This window comes from Eptatretus burgeri, chromosome 9 (assembly GCF_056783735.1).
Source record: "Eptatretus burgeri isolate ZD-2024b chromosome 9, Ebu_testis_v1, whole genome shotgun sequence".
Classification (NCBI taxonomy): Eukaryota; Metazoa; Chordata; class Myxini; order Myxiniformes; family Myxinidae; genus Eptatretus; species Eptatretus burgeri.
The window spans coordinates 20,324,501-20,345,050 of NC_140969.1; the positions used below are offsets into that span (position 1 = coordinate 20,324,501).

The window sequence follows — 20,550 nt, forward strand, 5'->3', positions numbered from 1 at the left end:
TATATATATATATATATATATATATATATATATATATATATATATATATATATATATATATACATATTTATATACATTAGCGGGGTATGCTTACACAATGAAAGCAATAACGAACCATGCTTCCCCATTGCTTCGGGTCGCTGATCTGCATTTGATTTCTCTTTAATTAAAAAAAAAATTATTATCTTGCCAAAACGAAGTTTTTGCAAGATATGTTAGTCACCTTTTTTTTTTTTTGTTTTTTGTTTGTCTGTAATCACGTATAAAATATTCTGCAGAGCACAGTTTTCATTGGAAATTTTTGTAACTTCGCATATCAGAGGCCTATAGAGGTCCCTTTCAGCGCATAAAATGTTGAAGGTCAAGGTCAAAGGTCAAGGTCACTTTGTCGCAAATCAGGGGAGTCGACGAAACCCTTATTTTTTGAGTAATTTTGATCGGATCGTCTTCAAACTTCATGGGAATATAGTTCATGGTCTGGCGCTCAGCTGATTAATTTTTTTCTGGCGATTGGCCTTGACCTTCATGGTTAGCGCCTCAGGTCAAACATATTTGACCCCAAGGTCAAATTTTCAAGTTTTAGGAACCATATCGTGTAGTACCTCAAATTGAACATCTCGATGAGTGCTTTCTAGATATGTCAAGCTTGAGACATTATGACGTCATTTGGTGACGTTATGAGGCAAAAGCATATTTTTCATGGTTACTCTGTAGAACGATTCTCATCGGAATCTCTCGTAGGCAGATATTCCTCAAGGAGTCGCTCCTGGTGGATAGCAGCTCTGTTCACCTCAGTGTGACCTTAAAGAAGTCACCTTTTGGCAAGATACGGGTCACCCTGCGGGTGACATTGGTTTATTTATATTTTCACTCGCAGATGATTTCCGACAGTTCTGTGATGTTTTCCTTGTGTATTGGCTTCGATGTCCGTTGGCACACAAAATTACCATGCTGACCCATTGTCTCGGGTCACTCACCTGCATTTTTTTTACATTCATTTTTTTCATTACCTCTGCCACTGAAGGTAAAGGAGGTTATGTTTTTGTTTGTTTGTTTGTGTTTGAACACATTGTCGAGGCTCATATGAGAACCAACACACAACGCACAACAAAGGGGGAGGGAGCAGGAGACAAGAGGGGTGGGAGAAGGAAGGACAAAACAGTGGGGAACAGAAACATTAGGAGATCTGTGGAAGGATTGAGGGATGGGGCGGGGAACACGGAGTATAAAAGATGGACATTACAGGGACTTTCAGAAAGGAGAGCAGGGAATTTGAAGGAGGTGGGTTTGGGGTGGATTAACGGGGGTAGAAAGGATTGAGGTTTTGGATGGGGCAAGATAAGAGGTGGTGGGGAATACATGATTTGAAGGCCTGGAGGGAAGAATGGGATTGAAGAGAGTGTGGGAGTTTGTTCCAAAGGTGGGAAAAAGAGGAATGAAAAAGTGAAGGTGAGCAGTGATTCGTGTCTTTTGTAGTTTTACTAGAAGTGGGTTGCTGGCGGAGCTTGAGCGCCCTGAGGAAATATGGGGGGCGGGGGGGAGACAGAAAGATCGGCGAGGAGACGGTAGAAGACAAAAAGACCACCGACCTGCCTGCTGTGAGACAGTGAGAGGCCCTAAGATTCAGCCTCACCATGGGAGATGCCAATGATCCTAAATGCCTTGGTTTCCACAGTATGAAGCCGAGAAAGGTGAGAGGCAGGAGCACCAGCCCAGAGGGGAGAGCAGTTCTCCATCAGGCTGCAGACAAAAGCTTTGTATGTGGTCAGGAGCTCAGGTGGCCAAGGAAGGACTTTGCATGACGGAGGATTCCCAGTCGGCGACTGGCTTTGGAGGCCAGGTTGGAAAAGTGACTTTCCCAGGAAAGATCATGGAAGATCGTGAGACACAGAAGCTTGAATAAAATGACTTCTTCCAGAGGATTGTTGAGAAAGTCGTTGGGGTGGGGGGGGGCGGGTTCGAAACAGTCCTTTTGGAGAGACATTGTGAGAGTGTGAGATTTGTCCGGATTGAAAGACATGCTCCACATGTTGGACCAGTTTGTGATTTTATCCAGATCTGAAGTGAGCGAAGAAGTTGCTGCTTGCCGGTCTGAGGGATGCCAGATGGTACGGCAGAGGGTGGAGTCATCAGCAAAGAGATAAAGAGGATTTTCCTGGGAGTCGGTGAGATCATTGATGAAACCAAAGAGACCAAAAAACGCATATTTTTCATGGTTACTCTGTAGAACGATTCTCATCGGAATCTCTCATAGGCAGATATTTGGAGAGACCAAAAAAAGAACAGGGCCCAGAACGCTGCCTTGAGGAACTCCATCCAGGACAGGAATAGGGGATAAAAGAACTCCATTTAGATCCACACATTGGATGTGACAGGAGAGGAAGTCTGCGAGCCATGAGTGGAAATGGCCTTGGATACCAAAGGAAGAGAGATTGGTGAGCAGGGCAGGGTGCCAGAACATGTCAAAAGCACGCGATATGTCCAGGGATACGGCTCTGATTTCATGTTTGGCATTGAGTTCCTACATCCATTGTTGGGAGAGCAAAAGCAGTATATCCAGGGTAGAGTGACCTGGTCTGAAAACTAAATTGATTATGGGAAATCAAGCCATTGGAGAAAGGAAGTATTTAATTTCTGAAGCGATGATGGATTCCATAACCTTGCTGATGATTGGGAGAAGGTTGATTGGTCTGTAGTTGCAGGGATCTGTTTTTGCACCTTTTTTTTATGCAAAGCGGTAATGTTTGCTGATTTCCAAGCAGAAGGCAGATGACCTTGAGCAAATGAGAGGGTGAATAGAACAGAGAGAGGGTGAGCAAGAGCAGAGGAGCAGGTTTTATGGACACATGGGCTGATGTTGACTGGACCGGTTGCAGAATCTGAGTCGAGGTTTGACAGCAAGCTCTTCTCTTTGCTGGGTGTGACTGGGTAAGGTGGGTGCAGAAAGCGATGGGTTTCGGACACAAGATTTAGATACAAACACCGAGTTTAGGCATTCAGTCTTTTCATGTGCGGTGTCAGCAGTGCAGCCATTTGAGGTAATGGAGGGGATGAAGGGGGAACATACACTAGAAACAGATTTGGTTAGACACCACAAGGATTTGGAGGGGGGAGAGAGGTTTGACAGTTCAGACTTGATATGAGAAAGATGTTGTTTTCTGGCTCTCCTGAGGGTAGATACACACTTGTTCTGAGCTTTATGGAAGGAATTGAGATTACCCTCAGTTGGGTTTGCTTTCCATGAGACAAAGGCAAGTTGTTCACTCCTTTCTGTCTGCTTGTCTGTGTACAGGATATCTCACAAAGTTGTGGATGGATTTGGATGAAACTTGGTGGTCAGTGTTTAGGAAGAGCTTTATGTTGTGTGTGTGTGTGTGTGTGTGTGTGTGTGTGTGTGTGTGTGTGTGTGTGTGTGTGTGTGTGTGTGTGTGTGTGTGTGTGTGTGTGTGTGTATGGATATATGTATATATATATATATATATATATATATATATATATATATATATATATATATATATATATATATATATATATGCTATCTGATTGCATCCGGCGTTACCCGGGTTCTTTTTGAATGAATTTAATCTTCTGTACATTGGTCTGACGCGAGCCCAGTATCAGTTCCCAATTGGGACATGGCAGTCATAGCTTAAGGGGGTTGGTGAGGGGGAAACAAAAAACACCTCTGAAACCAAAAAATTCGGATGGGCCCAGGAAGGTTATAGGCTGGTTGGCGAGGCCCCTCGGCCGGGGGGGGGGGATTTTAGATGGTAGTTTATATTTAATAGGATTTTACAGCCGCAGACATCGTAATCAATTTCAACAGTGACCGCGGCTGTAAAATCCTATTAAATATAAACTACCGTCTAAAATCACCCCCCCCCCCCCCACAGCTGAGGGGCCTCGCAGTCGAGCCTATAACCTTCCCAGGGCCCATCCCGACATTATTTGTTTCAGAGGTTTCCTCCTATCCTTCACCGTTCAGGAGATTAGCGCGTGCAAACAAACAAACAAACAAACAAACAAACAAACAAACAAACAAACAAAAACTTCAAATATATATATAATTGTATATTATAATTTTATATATATTTACATATACATATATAACTGAATCAAACCCCCGAAATTGATGAGGCAGTGGGGCACAGATCGAGTCCCATCACAGCAATTGCTGCACGACCTGTCAGCAACAAGTGTCGCCTGCCACACGAGCACATTGTCTCTGCCCCGCTGATCACCATTTAGGAGGTTTGCAGCCAGGAACATTAAATTCAACGACTATGACACAACGATGATGTATCTACATATATATATATATATATATATATATATATATATATATATATATATATATATATATATATATATATGTACAGTATATATACACACACAGATTACTTTGTATTATTTTTTTGAAGAGATAGGGATTAATTAATGTCAACTGTCCATCTGTCAATGAATTACCATTCAGACGTGTGTAACTCGTATTTGATTTACCAAGCTTTGATCCACTGACTCTCATGTATTCAAAATGTCAGCTGTTTGCCATGTGCAGTGAAAGGCTTTTTTTGTTTGCTGGTGAATACTAAAATCCTAAACTGAAATCTTTTTATTGCATGCTCCGCACGTTTATTTTGTGTGTATATATATATATATATATATATATATATATATATATATATATATATATATATATATATATATATATATATATGTTTACATATATATATATATATATATATATATATATATATATATATATATATATATATATATATATATATATATATATATATATATATACACACAACTTACAACGCTTTCTTAAACTTACAACGCTTTCATCTTAGCCTAACCTCTTTACTTCTCCTTTGTAGTCTCCTCATCCTTCTTGTTTATGGATATTCATTCCTGGAAAGTTCAAGTTTAGCCGAGCAAACAAAATGTACTCTGGAGAGTATTGAGAGAGATTATTCGCAGAGTATGGGATGATGAAATGTAGTGACATCAGCACTAGGGCAAGATGTTCTTGGCACGAAAGATGATGGCTCAGCATATTTATGACGCTTGAATGGTGTGCAGATTCAACCCAACGTTGTACCCAGAGGCTGGTTTAGATGGGCCTTTCTGCCGGAACCCAGACAGAGATCCACATGGCACCTGGTGCTTTACCAGTGACCCAGTCATGCACTGGGACTACTGTACCATCAAGCCCTGTGACAGAAGCCAGTTTAAATCGGAGGTGACTGCAAAACAGAATATAAATGGTAAGTCTCTGATGCCTGATCTCTCGTTTTTTGGGGTAATACTTGTAGTTTATAACCTTCAAAAGCACATTACCATAACTCTATTCCATTGCATGATTCTCTGTTTTGACTGAAGGTATTGGTGACACATGTGGCAGGAAACGGAGTGAGTATAGACGGATTGTTTTTGGAAAGAAGGCAGATTCTCCATGGACTGTGGCATTATTCAAGTGCGTCCCTTTTGAAACCTAACCTGTGTGTTTATTTTGAGTGCTGCCTTCATGCAGTGTGCATTTTGTAATGACTGGGGGATTAATAGTGAACCCTGTCTTTACAGGAATGGCCAATTCCAAGGAGGTGGAGCCCTTGTGGACAAAGAATGGGTGCTTACCTCTGCAAACACCCCTATTTCCTGGTATGAGAATACTGTATTAGCAGGGTTTCCTTAGAAGCCGGTTACCGGCGACCCGCAGCCATCTACTCAAAGAAAAAATGTCAAAGGTTGCTGCCTACTTCAGCGCCGATTTTTCTATTTTTTTTAATATATATATATTTTTTGTCACCACGAAATCTCTACACCCCCTGTTTTGAAATCCGAGACGAAAACACATGAGTATTTCGATAAAAGCGGGCTTACTTTTACTGTTTGTACTCTCGCCAGGTCTCGCACAACACTGAACTAAAAATAACACAAGTAGCTAAAACACACCTCCTGCAATGGAGGGTTCTCTGCTTTGGCCTCGTTTTGGACTGTTGGCCTGATACCCTGATACCATACAGCAATGACCTCAAGAAAATAAACTTTGTAGGCCTCGCAGTTTCGGTGCCGAAACGATGGCATCGAAACGAAAATCCCTGTTTGACTTTGAATTTTCGAAGAAGTCCAAAGACATGGGGGGGTAAGCTTCTGGCCATCAGTAATTGGTCTCAACTTGCTCTGTCCCGAGTGCGACATTGTTGTTGTTTCACGAAACACGTGTTTCACCTCGTCCATTTTGAGCTTTTGTCAAGTGATGCGGCTCCAAAATACACGGTCACCCCTTGTGCCTTTTTAATTTATAAAGTAATTAGCCTATAAGCTTAAAGCAGCTTTTGTACCTGTTATTATTCGTGGTTATTTGCACTGAAAATCGCCGTTTATTCACTGAAGTGAAGGCCAAGTATGAGCAGCTGTGAACTGGCCAACTGAATACTGGTACCACATGTACATGCATGTACCATGGACTTGCGAGCTTTTCTTGACGGTATAACAACATGATATTGGCGGATAATGTAAGGTGGAAGTTTAACAAAATTGGGATTGTGAATGTGGCGCAGTATTCACACTTAGACTGTTTGATTGGTTGACTGATTGAAGCTAGCTGACATCAAATAAAGAAATTATCAGAAAACGAGTGAAGTTAAATCCATGTTTATCATTCATTTTCAAACAACAAGCTAGTCCAAAGTTATTAGTTTGAGCTGTTTATTAAATCAAAACAAAACACAATAAAATAATAATAAACAATATTTAACAAAGTAAAATGAAATCGAAGAGGGAAAATATGCATAAAATGAATGAAAGAAGAAAAAAAAACACCTGTTTTTGTGCAGTTTTCCACCCCAACAGCCATGATAATATGAGAACTATTTCATGTCAGAAATCATGCGAGAATGCATCTCCAGCCATCTAGGATCCTCCGGCTTCCAGGGCCGGCCGTGGGCCCTGGACCCTGGCCATACAGCTGCGCTTGCTTCGCTCGCGATGATGGTAACCTGCTACTTTTTAATGGTAGCCTCCTACTCCAAAAAATAAGGAAACCCCTGTATTAGGTTAACTCGGGAGGTCGTTAGACAGAATCGCTTGTAGTATTAGAGTAATGTATGTTAAGATTCCCCTGGAAGGAAATAAGGGACAGGATGCCCCTCCTCCATATCAATCATGATTCCTATACATTCAGTGTCCTGCAAATCCATACCATATAGCTCTGTGGTGGATGGTGCAGTTTACAAGGATTTACAAGGAATTTAAGCACAGTAGGAGGCCATTCGGCCCATCATGCCTGCGCTACACCAATACCAGATTTAATCAATCCGTCGATACCCCTTCCCTTCATGTGCAGCCTTTTGGCTGCTACACTGGTACTCATTTCGCCGACCTCGGAAGGATGACAAGCCGAGTCAACCCCCTGGTATTAATTTAGTGGCCAATGGTACTTGAACTCAGGACCCTAGGATCCCAAGCCAACACCAGGTTGTTCAAATGTTCAAATGAATGATGTTCAGTATTCTGAATAAAAGGACCAAGAAGTGTGTGTGTGTGTGTGTGTGTGTGTGTGTGTGTGTGTGTGTGTGTGTGTGTGTGTGTGTGTGTGTGTGTGTGTGTGTGTGTGTGTGTGTGTGTGTGTGTGTGTGTCTGTGTGTGTGTTAATCACGTATGTGTAATCTCAGTTCATGTGCATGTAAAATCACCACTGTGGATGTGTGTGCGTGTCACCACGCGTCACCACCACCGGTCGTCATCTCCATTCACTAGTCTCTAAGACTGAACGGAGCCTTTCCTGGTGTCACAGCATGCGGATGCACCCCAGCAAGAAACCATGACTCATGAACCTCAGTGGGTGTTACTTGGCAGAAGGGATTAGCCAAACCTCTGGCCTTCGCTCCCAGCACCATGGGGTCAACAAGTCTCGCTAAGCTGTATGGCCAAGCCACGTCACAAACACTCGTTGAACAGTGTGATACCAGGCGCCTCTTGCACGGTCCTCGTTCCCATTGAAGCCACCATTTTCGGCTTGGTCTTCATTGCCACAGTAACGACCTTGTATGACTGTATGTATGTATTCATGATTCGTGTGTGTGTGTGTGTGTGTGTGTATGTGTGTGCGTGTGTGTATTTAACATGCAGAATCACACGCAACACAATCTTGCATAATCATGTATACAATCGCATACAATATAAGCATATATGTGTGTTTGCACACAATCATGACTTGTGCATATTTGTGTGTGGTGTCCCATTTGCTGCCCCCAATTGCATCTCCAAATGCCATTTCCAAAATGGAATGGAGCCTTCCTTGGTGTTGACGCACCTATCTCCAACGCTTGAAGGAACCACGACTCATGAACAAAGCTGTCTCGTCACTCATGCTCCTTTTCCCCCTCCACTTCCGGGAGTTTGCCCGATTCCACCGGGGACATCCTTGTTCGTCAAGACATGGCATGCTTCCACCATTCCCATATTCACATGCGGTCCCACCGAAGTTCAGTCCCATCCATCCATGGTGGGAGGGAGTCACTGTGGGAGAGACTTGGCAAAAGGGAGTCATCCTCGGCATTAGGGAGTCGATAAATTGCATCAGGCTCCATGGCTAGGCCGTGTCCCAAATCCTTCAATCTCATGAAAGCTTGTATTCAGTGCGGTCTTCAATCCCACCGAAGCTCGGTCCCACTCATCCTCAGCAGAATAGAGTTGACAAAGTCCTCCAGGCTGCACGGTCACAAGTGTAGAAAAAGCAGAGCAGAACATCGACATTCCTGCACCCTGCCAACAGTGCCTCTTCCCTTATCCCTCAAATATCTGAGCCCTCTGTTCCAACCTGACAGATCTCTCAATCGAGGTCACTCATGATGAACCAAACATTATCTATTTAACTGGAAAATCCTCTTTATCTCTTTGCTGATGACTCCACCCTCTGCCATACCATCTGTCATCCCTCAGACCGGCATGCAGCAGCTTCTTCGCTCACTGCAGATCTGGGTAAAATTACAAACTGGTCCAGGACGTGGAACATATCTCTCAATCCAGACAAATCTCACACTCTCACTATGTCTCTCTGCAAGGACCGTTTGGAAACCCCCCCCCATCCACTTTCTCAACAATCCTCTGGAAGAAGTCCTTTCTTTCAAGCTTCTGGGTCTCACAATCTGCCATGATCCTTCCTGGGAAAGCCACATTTCAAACCTCACCTCCAAAGACAGTCGCCGACTGGGAATCCTCCATCGTGCAAAGTCCTTCCTCGGCTCACCTGAGCTCTTGACCACTTACAACGCTTTCATCCACAGCCTGATGGAGTACTGCTCTCCACTCTGGGTTGGTGCTTCTGCCTCCCACCTTTCTTGGCTTCACGCTCTGGAAACCAAGGCATTTTGGATCATTGGCATCTCCTGTGATGAGGCTGAGTCTTTGGGCCTCTCACTCTCTCACCGCAGGTTGGTCGGTGGTCTTTCTGTCTTCTACTGTCTCCTCTCCAGCCTCTCCCCCCCCCCCCGCCCTCCACTGCTCTCTCTGCGATTTGTCCCCACCACATTTCCGCAGGGCGTTCAAGGTCCGCCAACAACCCCCTTCTGGTAAAACTACCAAAATCACGAATCACTGCTCACCTTCACTCTTTCATTCCTCTTTTTCCAGCCTTTGGAATAAACTCCCTCACTCTATTCAATCCCATTCGTCCCTCCAGGTCTTCAAAACAGCTGTTCACCACCACCTATTATCATCCCCCATCCAAATCCTCGATCTTTTCTACCCCCGTTAATCCACCCAAGCCCACCTCCTTCAAATTCCCTGCTTTCCTTCCTGAAAGTCCCTGTAATGTCCATCTTGTATACCCCGTGTTTCCTGCCCAATCCCTCTCCCTTCCACAGATCTCTGAATGTCTCTGTTCCCCACTGTTTTGTCCCTCCCACTCCCGCCCCTCTTGTCTCATGCCCCTCTTGCTGTGCGTTGTGTGTTAGCTCTCATACGAGCCTCGACAAGGTATACAAAAAACAACAATAACTGAATCCTTCTTCCCATAGGACGCACCTGACTCCTTAGTATCTCTTTCTGGCTATTGTCTCCTCTGGTGTGATAGGCCTGATCCCCATCCTGGCAGTGGAGTTGACCTTTACATCAAGAACTCACTTTCTCACTATCCTTGTGCTGATCTTACACCTCCCAACCCACAGCAGTACCTTTGTCTGTGATTTTTCCTTTTACTCCCACCTCTTGTTTTTCTATATGTTGTACCGTCCTCCAAACAGTGATAACTCTGTGTCTGTGTCTGTGTCTGTGTCTGTGTCTGTGTCTGTGTCTGTGTCTGTGTCTGTGTCTGTGTCTGTGTCTGTGTCTGTGTCTGTGTCTCTCTCTCTCTCTCTCTCTCTCTCTCTCTCTCTCTCTCTCTCTCTCTCTCTCTCTCTCACTCTCTCTCTCTCTCTCTCTCTCTCTCTCTATGGACCAACTTCAAACCGCTCATTCCAACTCTCTTCCTCATCTTGGTAATTTCAATTTTCAGGATGTAAAGGCCCGGTCACACCTTGACGTTTTAGCCAGCGATGGCAACGTATTAAAATGTATGTAAAACGCTGGCTTACGTTGAACTTTTGATGTTTTTTTTTTTAAAGATTCGGACGTATTCATAGCGACTTGGTCTAATGTATAACGCATTGGTAACGGACACAGAACGTTTCGTTGTGTTATAGATAACTTATACCAACGAATGCTGAACCTGTTGTCGGCCTACACAACCGATGCCCAACGATAGTCTAACTCAGGCATAGCGCGTTGCACGCATCGCCGACGATGTCGTGACGTAGCCTATTAAAAGGCTGACGTACAACGATTCGAATCATAACTGCCGTAGAAATGGAAGTGACAACATCGCGGTCACACCTTGGCGATCTTGCCAGCGTATGCCGACCTAAGAAAAATGTGTCTAAAACGTTGGGGCACGTCAAATACGGTATGAGTAAGTTTGGTATATGTGAGTACAACGCTAAAGTACGCTATCATACGTCGTAGTAAGTAGAGTACGTCAAGAAATTTTAAACATGTTCAAAATTTTACGACGTACTCGTTCCGCATACGATGGGGATAAGTTTTACACACGATATGTGGACGCTTACACACGTCCACAAAGGCTACTTATAAGCTACTCATAAGTCGAAACACGTCGCGGTAATGTCTTTTTTACGCGAAACTTATTTCTAACTTATATTTGACGTGCTTTGAACCAATTCTTTACGTAGTCCTAACACACATCGACGTATGTAGACGTATTCCAATGACGTCTTCCGGTCGACAAAAAAAAATAAATTAACGCGTTTCTACCTTACAACTGCCATATAAAGACGTGTTCCCAGCGGTTTTGGGAATTGGTATATAAAAATGGTGTTCATAAAAGGGGAACCCAACAGTGTTTTCGAGTCCTTTTTGAGTCGATGTTCATGTCAGCAGTAACAGTATCAGTATCAGTATCAGTATTAGTATTAGTATTAGTAGTAGTTTGTTCATGTTGGCAGTAGTAGGTGAGTGTGAGGGGGAGGGTGTGGGTTATGATGGATCGTCCTTGCGTTTAACGATTTAACGATTTAAATGATAAACTCAACGATTTAAATGGCTGCATCTCCACTATTGAAAGTAGACGCTTGCGCTCAACAATTGGATTTTTTTTACACTCAACGACTTTTAAACGGTACCACTCAGCTATTTTCATTGTTTACAATGAACGATTTAAATTGCTGTCACTCGCCTTCGTTTTTTGACGCTGGGGTTTGGAAATTTGAAGCGTTTCTTCTGAACGTGTTAAAACGCTCAAACTCGACTATTTTAAATAGACGCTGCCGATGGACAATTGGAATCATAGCCAAGCTAGACATCGAAGTGTGAACATCCTCGTCATGCCGAAGAAAAGTTTGAAGAATGCTGCAAATAAGTGTCCTGGCCGTGGCCGTGGATGCTGACACAAGGACGATCCATTATACCGACGTCTTTCAGCCTATGAGTAACTTAAGAGTAACGTCTGTCAACGTGTGGCAACGATCGCGTAACGTGCCAACAACACGTTAATCATAGGTTAGAAATAAGTTTCGGGTACGCTAAACATTACCTCGGCGTGTCTCAACTTATGATTAACTTACAAGTAGCATGTGTTGACGTCTGTCAACGATCGCAGACCATGCATACAACTTGTGGCCAGCGTAGCGGAACGTGTGAGTCATACGCCGGCATACGTCGTGAAATTTCAAGCATGAAAAAATTTGAGGACAACCAAAAAGTACAACGTTTAAAGCCAACGTACAACGACATATGGCAGTGTTTTTCAGCGTGCTCTCAATGTTATCAAAACTTACCCATAACGTATTCAACGTGTGCCAGCGTTTTAGAAAAAAAATTCAAAAATCGGCATACGTTGGCTAAAACGTCAAGGTGTGACCGGGGCTGAAATGGGCTCGGTGTCGGAACCTCTCTCACCGGCCATAGCAATTCAGCAAAGGACTTCTGTGACTCCATGTGAATGACACAATCTGTGAACTTTCCGACTGACTCAGTCTATGTAAATAAATATCAGTGTGTGTGTGTGTGTGTGTGTGTTTCTCCTCCACAATTCCAATACGATGAAACGTAGCAGCCTAAAACTTTGCTTGCATACCAAAGGAACTCCAAGGGAGTGCATGACTGAAAATTGGGTGTTTGGGTTAATCACATCCTCGGGTACCTCGCTCTCGACGGGGTCTTAAGGGGCATCTTTGGTTACTTTCCTGGGGTATTCACTATGTTTTTTTGGCCTGCTCAACCATGACTTAACTTGAAACAGGCCGCAATGATTTATTTACAATAGTTTTCTTTTTTTCACTTTCCTCACTCATATTATTGAATGCTTGTTCATCATACCTACAAATTGCTGGGTGCATTGCAATGCTTACAACCCCCCAGAGGCGCGAGCATTTGTGGCTTTATTTCATTTCTATACATGCTATAACCTCGAGTATCTCTTAAACTAATCTGAATGACAAACTCTAAGCTCCAGAATTGAACTTTGCAGCAATTCCGACTGCTAAAATGAGTGTTCATTTATCTAATTCGGACATATTTGACATTTCGGGCATCTCCGGGAGGTATTTAATCTGATGGGACAAGCGATCACCAAGCCAGCAGTGAAATATAATTTGAGTTTTGAGGATTGGATCACTTGGATTAAATCACTTGAAATCTGAAGTGAAATCTGAGAATGTCAAGAAACCGGCGATGTTTAGTTTTTTTGCAGGAATGTGCCATTATCAATCAGCTTGCCAAGCCAGCTGTTCCTCATCAACCATTTAATTGGAGTGCTTGCTTGAGTGCTTAAGCTGCTTACCAAACGCCCCACAGTCGATGGCGAAACAGTTTGTGTCCTGATCGGGATGTACTGTCGGCATTTGCTACAAGGTCGAGGTACATATGGGTACATTTGGATTTTAAAGGGACTGTGTGTGTGTGTGTGTGTGTGTGTGTGTGTGTGTGTGTGTGTGTGTGTGTGTGTGTGTGTGTGTGTGTGTGTGTGTGCGCGCGCGCGCAGCACCATGGCGTGTATGGTTATGGGCACCATGGTGTCAAAGCTTCATCCAGTATCATATGATGATGATGGATTTTCGAAAGGTTATATGGTTTCTCTTTGTGAGTTTCAAAGCAAAGTACATTTGATAACACCCGATTTCCAAGACGTTTGCCATATTAACGTGTTTTCAAAATTACAGAGCCAATTTTTTTTTCACCCATCACATGACGATTGGCAGCTGTTCATAAAGATTAATGTTTATGCACGTCTCCCTGAAACGTCGATAATGCAACGTTGTTTTTGTAATTTGTTTATTGAAATTCCCCCAAAACAAGGGTGAAAGCTACTCGAGGTTTTTGGGTTGTACACAGTACATACTGCAGTCCGTGATCACACTGATTCCAGTCTGCCGATTCCTGAAGAATTGCTGATATCAGCCAAACACTAAGAGTGTGTGTGTGTGTGTGTGTGTGTGTGTGTGTGTGTGTGTGTGTGTGTGTGTGTGTGTGTGTGTGTGTGTGTGTGTGTGTGTGTGTGTGTGTGTGTGAATACTTATACCCAACAGTATGGACAAGCCAGAAACACTGGTTGTTCGACTGGGAATGAAAAAGGTGACTGACCCAGTGGATGAGACGAATAGCGAACAGATTCCAGTCCATCGTTTGGTATGTGGTCCACCATCGTCAAAGCTTGTTCTCCTCCAGCTGAGCAGGTAGGCTATACACCCATTCCCAAAATGTGCTCAATAGTTTTCCTCATTACAGCAATAAACAACCAATTTTTTTAAAAAGTAAAAAAAAACACCTTTAATAGCCAGCATCACAACTGGATTGTAATTATTACCTCCATCACCGAAGGTGGATGGACGTTGTGTTTTCACCCCTGTCTGGCTATTTGTCTGTGAACAGGATATCTCAAAAAGTTGTGGACAGAATCAGACGAAATTTGATGGGTGTGTGACGAAGACGAATAGATTCGATTTTGGTGAATATCCGATGACGATAATTTTTAAAATGATTCTTCACCATTGAGAGATTGGGCCAAAAACGATATATAGCATGATATCTCAAAAAGTTGTGGACGGATACTGACAAAACTTTGTGGATGAGTTGGTTTGGTGACAAGAAGAAGTCAATTCGATTTTTGTAAAGATCCGGATGCAGATCCTCCGATCAGTGGGATACAAGATGGAACCTGTTCATCCTGGCAGAGGTATGTGCTCCACTGAGTGCTGTTCTCATTTGTTGTGTTTTTTCACACAACTTCAATTTCCTGGATGAGCATGTAATGCTGTCGACACAATCAGACAATAAAAAAGAAAATACACTCACCTCAACATCACAAGTACCATTGATGGAAGGAAAAACACTTGCTGTATATGCGGAGAGCAAAAGAAGAGCACGTTGCCGACCATATTGATTTTCAGTTGTGCTGTTTTATTGTATAAAATGCCAATCAACATCCCTTAGTGATGCGCACAGTCGGTGGAAGTAAACTGTAGGCTACAATGAAAGTTTTGCTCGGATATTGCGGAATTTTTATATATTTTTTTAAGGTTTAAATCATGAGTAATTTGTCTCTACTCAGGAAGTATCTAAATGTCAAATTTTTGGGGTATCTAAAGGTTTGGGTTAAAAAAAAAAAGCAGCAAGGAAGACCTATGGAAGAGTACAAGAGCACTACTACTGGTGAAGGATAAGTTGAACGTGAGCTTGCAGCATGACTGTCATACGGTGTTCAAAGCCCATCTCATTACTTTAGCTCGAATATAGTTTGTGTCAACTTTGCTTAAAACTTCCTTGGCACCCCAAATCCTGTTTGTCATTCCATTTGAATTCTAATATGATCAATATTTCATTCATGCGCATCGAGCTTTGTCAGCACATAATGTATTCTTATATGCATACTTCTTCGTTCGGTTTCAGCACAAGGCTGCGGGGTAGCATCATTGGCTGAGGATGCGGCTGTGCCGCTGATGTAATGCCCTTTGTAGGTTAGGGCAGCAATTTGGAATTTGTTTATGGTGCCGGCGATAGCTGGCCTACTCTTCACGAAGGACACCATGGGATCTTTAACGTCTACCAACAAATGCTGGCAGACTGGACGCCTCTTTAACGTCCATCCAAGGGACGGCACACTCACTGATGAATCGCCCTGTCTGTGAAACACCGTGATGACAGTTTATAGCTGTGTGACGAGGATGAATTCGAACCCAGGCTGGACAGCTTAGAGGCGAGTGCACATACATCTAAGGTATCCTGTCGACCTATATCTGCATACTGATGTTATGAAACAAAACTGACAACACCAATGAAATAGTCACACAGTTGTAATGTCTCAGTGATGTCGTGGTGTTGACTTTCCCACAGCTTCAAAGAAAGACCTGTGAACATCGATGCCCACATGTTGCAGTGAGGGTTAATGTCACCAAAAGGGAAATTAAAATCATTTATAAGAGAGGAAGCTCTTCTTTGAACCTATTTGTCATTCCTATCGAAACACCAAGCTCATGAGTCAGGGGTCACGGGTTCAAGTCCCATTTGCCCTTTTGATTTCGCAGTTAATGACTAATGTCCTTGTGATCCGTGCAAAAGTACACTGAGGTTCCTTTCCCAATGTTCTAGTTCTCCAGGCATACGAGAAACCCCCTCCGTGAGCCACAGGTTACTGCGAAAATGAATTAATATAAAATATTAATGCGAAATCAATTGAAAGAAGTTGGATGAATGGTTGGTTGCTCATTTTTAGCTCGCCTGTTCGAAGAACAGAGGCTATAGCAATACCCCCGGTTTTTTTTTTTTACTGATTACAATATACAAATACATATATTGCTTTAAAATTATTTGGAACAGACTTCACTGCAATGCTTTATAAAAAAATATTATTAGACTAGTCTTTTCAAAACGATAAATGTATAAACAGGCGAGCATTGGGTGGCTTTGACACCAACTCTGGTTGTTATACGAATACACTATACTATATGAATTTTTCTTAAAAAGAGATATGATACAGTTGCTCTGTGGTCTGATTCATATTCATAAGACATGCATATTTTGTACATTGCAGACAAACAAAGCTCGAGCACATTACAACGATCTGCTTGCCTATTCCTGGTTCACATGTAGAAAATGGCACATCCTGTGAGGTCACCGGTTGGGGATATACTGAGGGTGAGAGTGAAAAGAGCAAACATCATTTGCAGAGAAAGAGTTAAAAATGGTCTGCAATCCTCACAACAACGCATGGTAGTATGCCTGCCCGTCTCTGAGCTGTATAGTCTTGGGTCTGATCCTCAGTGGACAAATCTTGCCAGAAACTGTTGTTCTGATGAAGTGTTGACTAGCCGCATGCACTACATTTGTAGGAGCGAGGAAACAATCGTTTTGGAGCAAGTCATTAAAATCCCATTTATCACTCTTCAGCAATAGTGTGGTTTTCTTCTGTTCCATGGTCAAAAAGAGTGCAGAAACAGGAAATGATTCTGTGTGGATGCTTCTGTAAATAGATTTCTTAATTTTGAATTGCAGGTTAAATGGAATCGTAATTTTGTGTATTTTTGTGAAAATAATAATGCTTAGTTGTACACACTTAAAATACCCTGTTTGCATGGGCTGTAAGTGTGAAGAAGGACTAAGCGACACACACACACACACACACACACACACACACACACACACACAAACACTCACACACACACACACACACACACACACACACACACACACACACACACACACACACACACACACCACCTTTCCCACAGACAGAGGGCTAAACCATCCATTTTTACCCTGCACTCACGAAGCGAAATGTGGGGCTAAGCAATCGGTAGTGTAAGTATGTCGTACGTACGTTTTACGTGTGTGCATTTTATTAGGAGCGTACATCGGAAACCGTTCAGAGGAGGAAATTGAAACATTACCACATGCTACATGACCATGTGATATAGCAGTCACCTTTTTGAGGTCGACAGAAACAAATAGGTCAACATCGGCCAAATTTCTAAAATCCTCAATTTTCATCCAATTGATTTGGAATTAGAACAGGATTTTCATACCGGGTCACTGAATTCAACCACTATTTTTGAGGTCAACATTGGCGAAAAGGTCAACATAGTCCATAAGTTCTAAAATTGACAATTTTCATCTGATTGACATGAAATTTGAACAGGATTTTCATATCTCACTTAATTCAACCACCAATTCTTTTGAGGTCAACATCGGCAAAAAGGTCAACACACGCGAAAACGTCAACATCGGCCGAATTTCTAAAATTGTCAATTTTTATCCGATTGATGTGAAATTTGAAGGGGATTTGCGTATCAGTTGAGTGAATTCAACCACCAATTAATTTTGTGGTCAAAATGTCAACATGGGCCTATTTTCTAAAATTGAGAGATAGGGTTAAAACTATATATATATATATATATATATATATATATATATATATATATATATATATATATATATATATATATATATATATATATATATATATATATATATGTCATGATATCTCAAAAAGTTGTTGAAGAGTTATGACAAAAGTAGGTGGATTTGAGTTGGTTCGGTGACAAAATAGTTAGCTCGCACCAAGTCCTTCTCAAGACTGCGTGGGGTACATATTCGATGAATACCATCGAGAATATTATACCATTTTAAAAGCTTATAGAACAGCTCTTACACACACAAATCACATATTCACATGCAGACAGAGATGATAGACAACACAGACTTCACATCAGACAAGCACTGCCGTTACTTCTTGGAGCATACTGGATGCTGGCGGTGCCATCTTGTGATGTCCCCTTTTCTCTCTACATTCAGTGGGGCATTTTAGGGAGAAATGTCATGCCCCAATTAAAGATGCTAATAAACGGGGTTTATTTATACTCCAGCCTCTAAATGCTGAGTGTCTTGCAAGGAAGCAGAATGTACCATTTTAAACTCTTTGGTATATTACTCAGCCACAGTTGGCAGCAAACCACCAGCCTCCAAGACTCAAAGCGGACGCTCTAACCACAGTGCCACCGAGTACATTGCACTTTCATCTGTGGGATATATTGAATATGAAAAAGCAATGTCACTGCTTTGTAAGCTATATACAGGACTATCCAACAACTTACTGGCAAGTTATGTTCACTCATGTTGATATATGTCACTCTTCCTGGGAAAGAGAAGCATGGAAGGTTAACATTATAACATTGTATAGTGACCTGTAAAAGTATTTACCCCGACCAGTTATGCCACGTTTGGATGAATTATGTAGAAACAATTTTTCCAAGTTAACTTTTTTATTCATAACTAGCAAATACAACCCGTTACTTTACTGATGGTAATGCCAAAGGAGAGAGGGAGAAAAAGAGGAGGCATGGGTGAGAGAGAGAGAGCAGGGAGAGTGAAGAGGTGGAGAGGAAAGGAGAGAGGAGGGGGTGGGAGCAAGGAGTGGGGGAAGTGAAGACAGTATGAGGTGAGAGGAAGGGAAGGCAGACATGTGGTGGAGCATTAATTATGATTCATACCATCTCATCAAAATGATTCTGCAAAGAATAACAGTGAAGATGGAAACAAAAAAAATGTCTAAAATCCATTTTCTACTGGTCATACTATAAACACGTCCGGAGACAAATACCACACAGACGTGTCTGGCGCCAAGATGTCCGAAGACAAACACTACTCAGACATGTCTGGGAACAAACACTGCTCGGACACGTCTGGAGACAAACCCTGCCTGGATACATCCAGAGAAAAACCCTGCCCGAAAACGTCCAGAGCCAAACCCTGCCCGGACACGTCCGGAGACAAAACCTGCCTGGACACGTCTGGAGATAAACACTGCTTGGACATCTCTGGAGACAAATCCTGCCTGGATACATCCAGAGACAAACCCTGCCCGGAGACAAACCCTGCCCAGACACGTCCAGAACCAAACCCTGCCCAGACACGTCCGGAGATAAACACTGTCCAGAATTCACCACCATCCGGATATATCCAGAGACAGTGAGAGAGAGAGAGAGAGAGAGAGAGAGAGAGAGAGAGAGAGAGAGAGAGAGAGAGAGAGAGAGAGAGAGAGAGAGAGAGAGATGAGAGAAAGAGATGTGAGAGGAGGTTGCCGCACTGTATTGGGAGGGGGTAGAGCAAAGATGGGACAGAGAGAGAGAGAGAGAGAGAGAGAGAGAGAGAGAGAGAGAGAGAGAGAGAGAGAGAGAGAGAGAGAGAGAGAGAGAGAGAGAGAGATGAAGATAGGGAGTCAGCAGAGAGAACATGTTATGAACAACACACACACACACACACACACACACACACACACACACACACACACACACACACACACACGCTTGCCGATATCGGCAATTTTCGGGAATCGGCAGGCTGGAGTCAGTGTGATTACCAACTACAGAACTTACTGCATCCAACCCAGAAACATTGAATAGCTTTTACTGAAAATCAATGTTGCATTTATATAGATGTTTCAGAGATATGTTCACAAACATTATTCTTTATAAACAGCTGCATGTGACGGGTGGAAAAAATACTTGGCTCAGTAATTTCGAAAACACAATGAAACGGCTTAGAAATTAGGTGTTATTTCACAACAACACGGTCAAAATGACAGAGCACGAACCACTCGCTCAGGGTGATGGAGCACGAACCACTCGATCAGGGTGACGGAGCATGAACCACTCGCTTAGGGCAACGAAGCACGAACCACTCACTCAGGGTAACGGAGCACGAACCACTCACTCAGGATAACGGAGCACAAACCACTCAATCAGGGTGATGGAGGACAAACCACTTGCTCAGGGTGACGGAGCACGAACCACTCGCTCAGGGTGACAGAGTGTGAACCACTTGCTCAGGGTAATGGAGCACGAACCATTCGCTCAGGGCGAGAGAGCGCGAGCCACTCGCTCAGGGTGATGGAGGACAAACCACTCGTTCAGGGTGATGGAGCAATAACCACTCGCTCAGGGCAACGGAGCATGAACCACTCGCTCAGGACAAGGGAGGACAAGCCACTCACTAAGT

The 20,550-nt window shown here is 42.9% G+C and overlaps 1 protein-coding gene across 1 annotated transcript in view; it reads left to right on the forward strand.

The window, feature by feature from the left end:
* Window positions 1-20,550, forward strand: part of LOC147019660 (hepatocyte growth factor-like protein) — a 102,947-nt gene that overhangs the window by 73,938 nt on the left and 8,459 nt on the right. Inside the window, exons 11-15 of the mRNA XM_085894268.1 lie at window positions 5,086-5,270; window positions 5,386-5,479; window positions 5,587-5,664; window positions 14,088-14,234; window positions 16,589-16,692. Of these exons, the coding sequence (XP_085750394.1) occupies window positions 5,086-5,270; window positions 5,386-5,479; window positions 5,587-5,664; window positions 14,088-14,234; window positions 16,589-16,692 (608 nt within the window). The remainder of the gene's footprint in view (window positions 1-5,085; window positions 5,271-5,385; window positions 5,480-5,586; window positions 5,665-14,087; window positions 14,235-16,588; window positions 16,693-20,550) is intronic.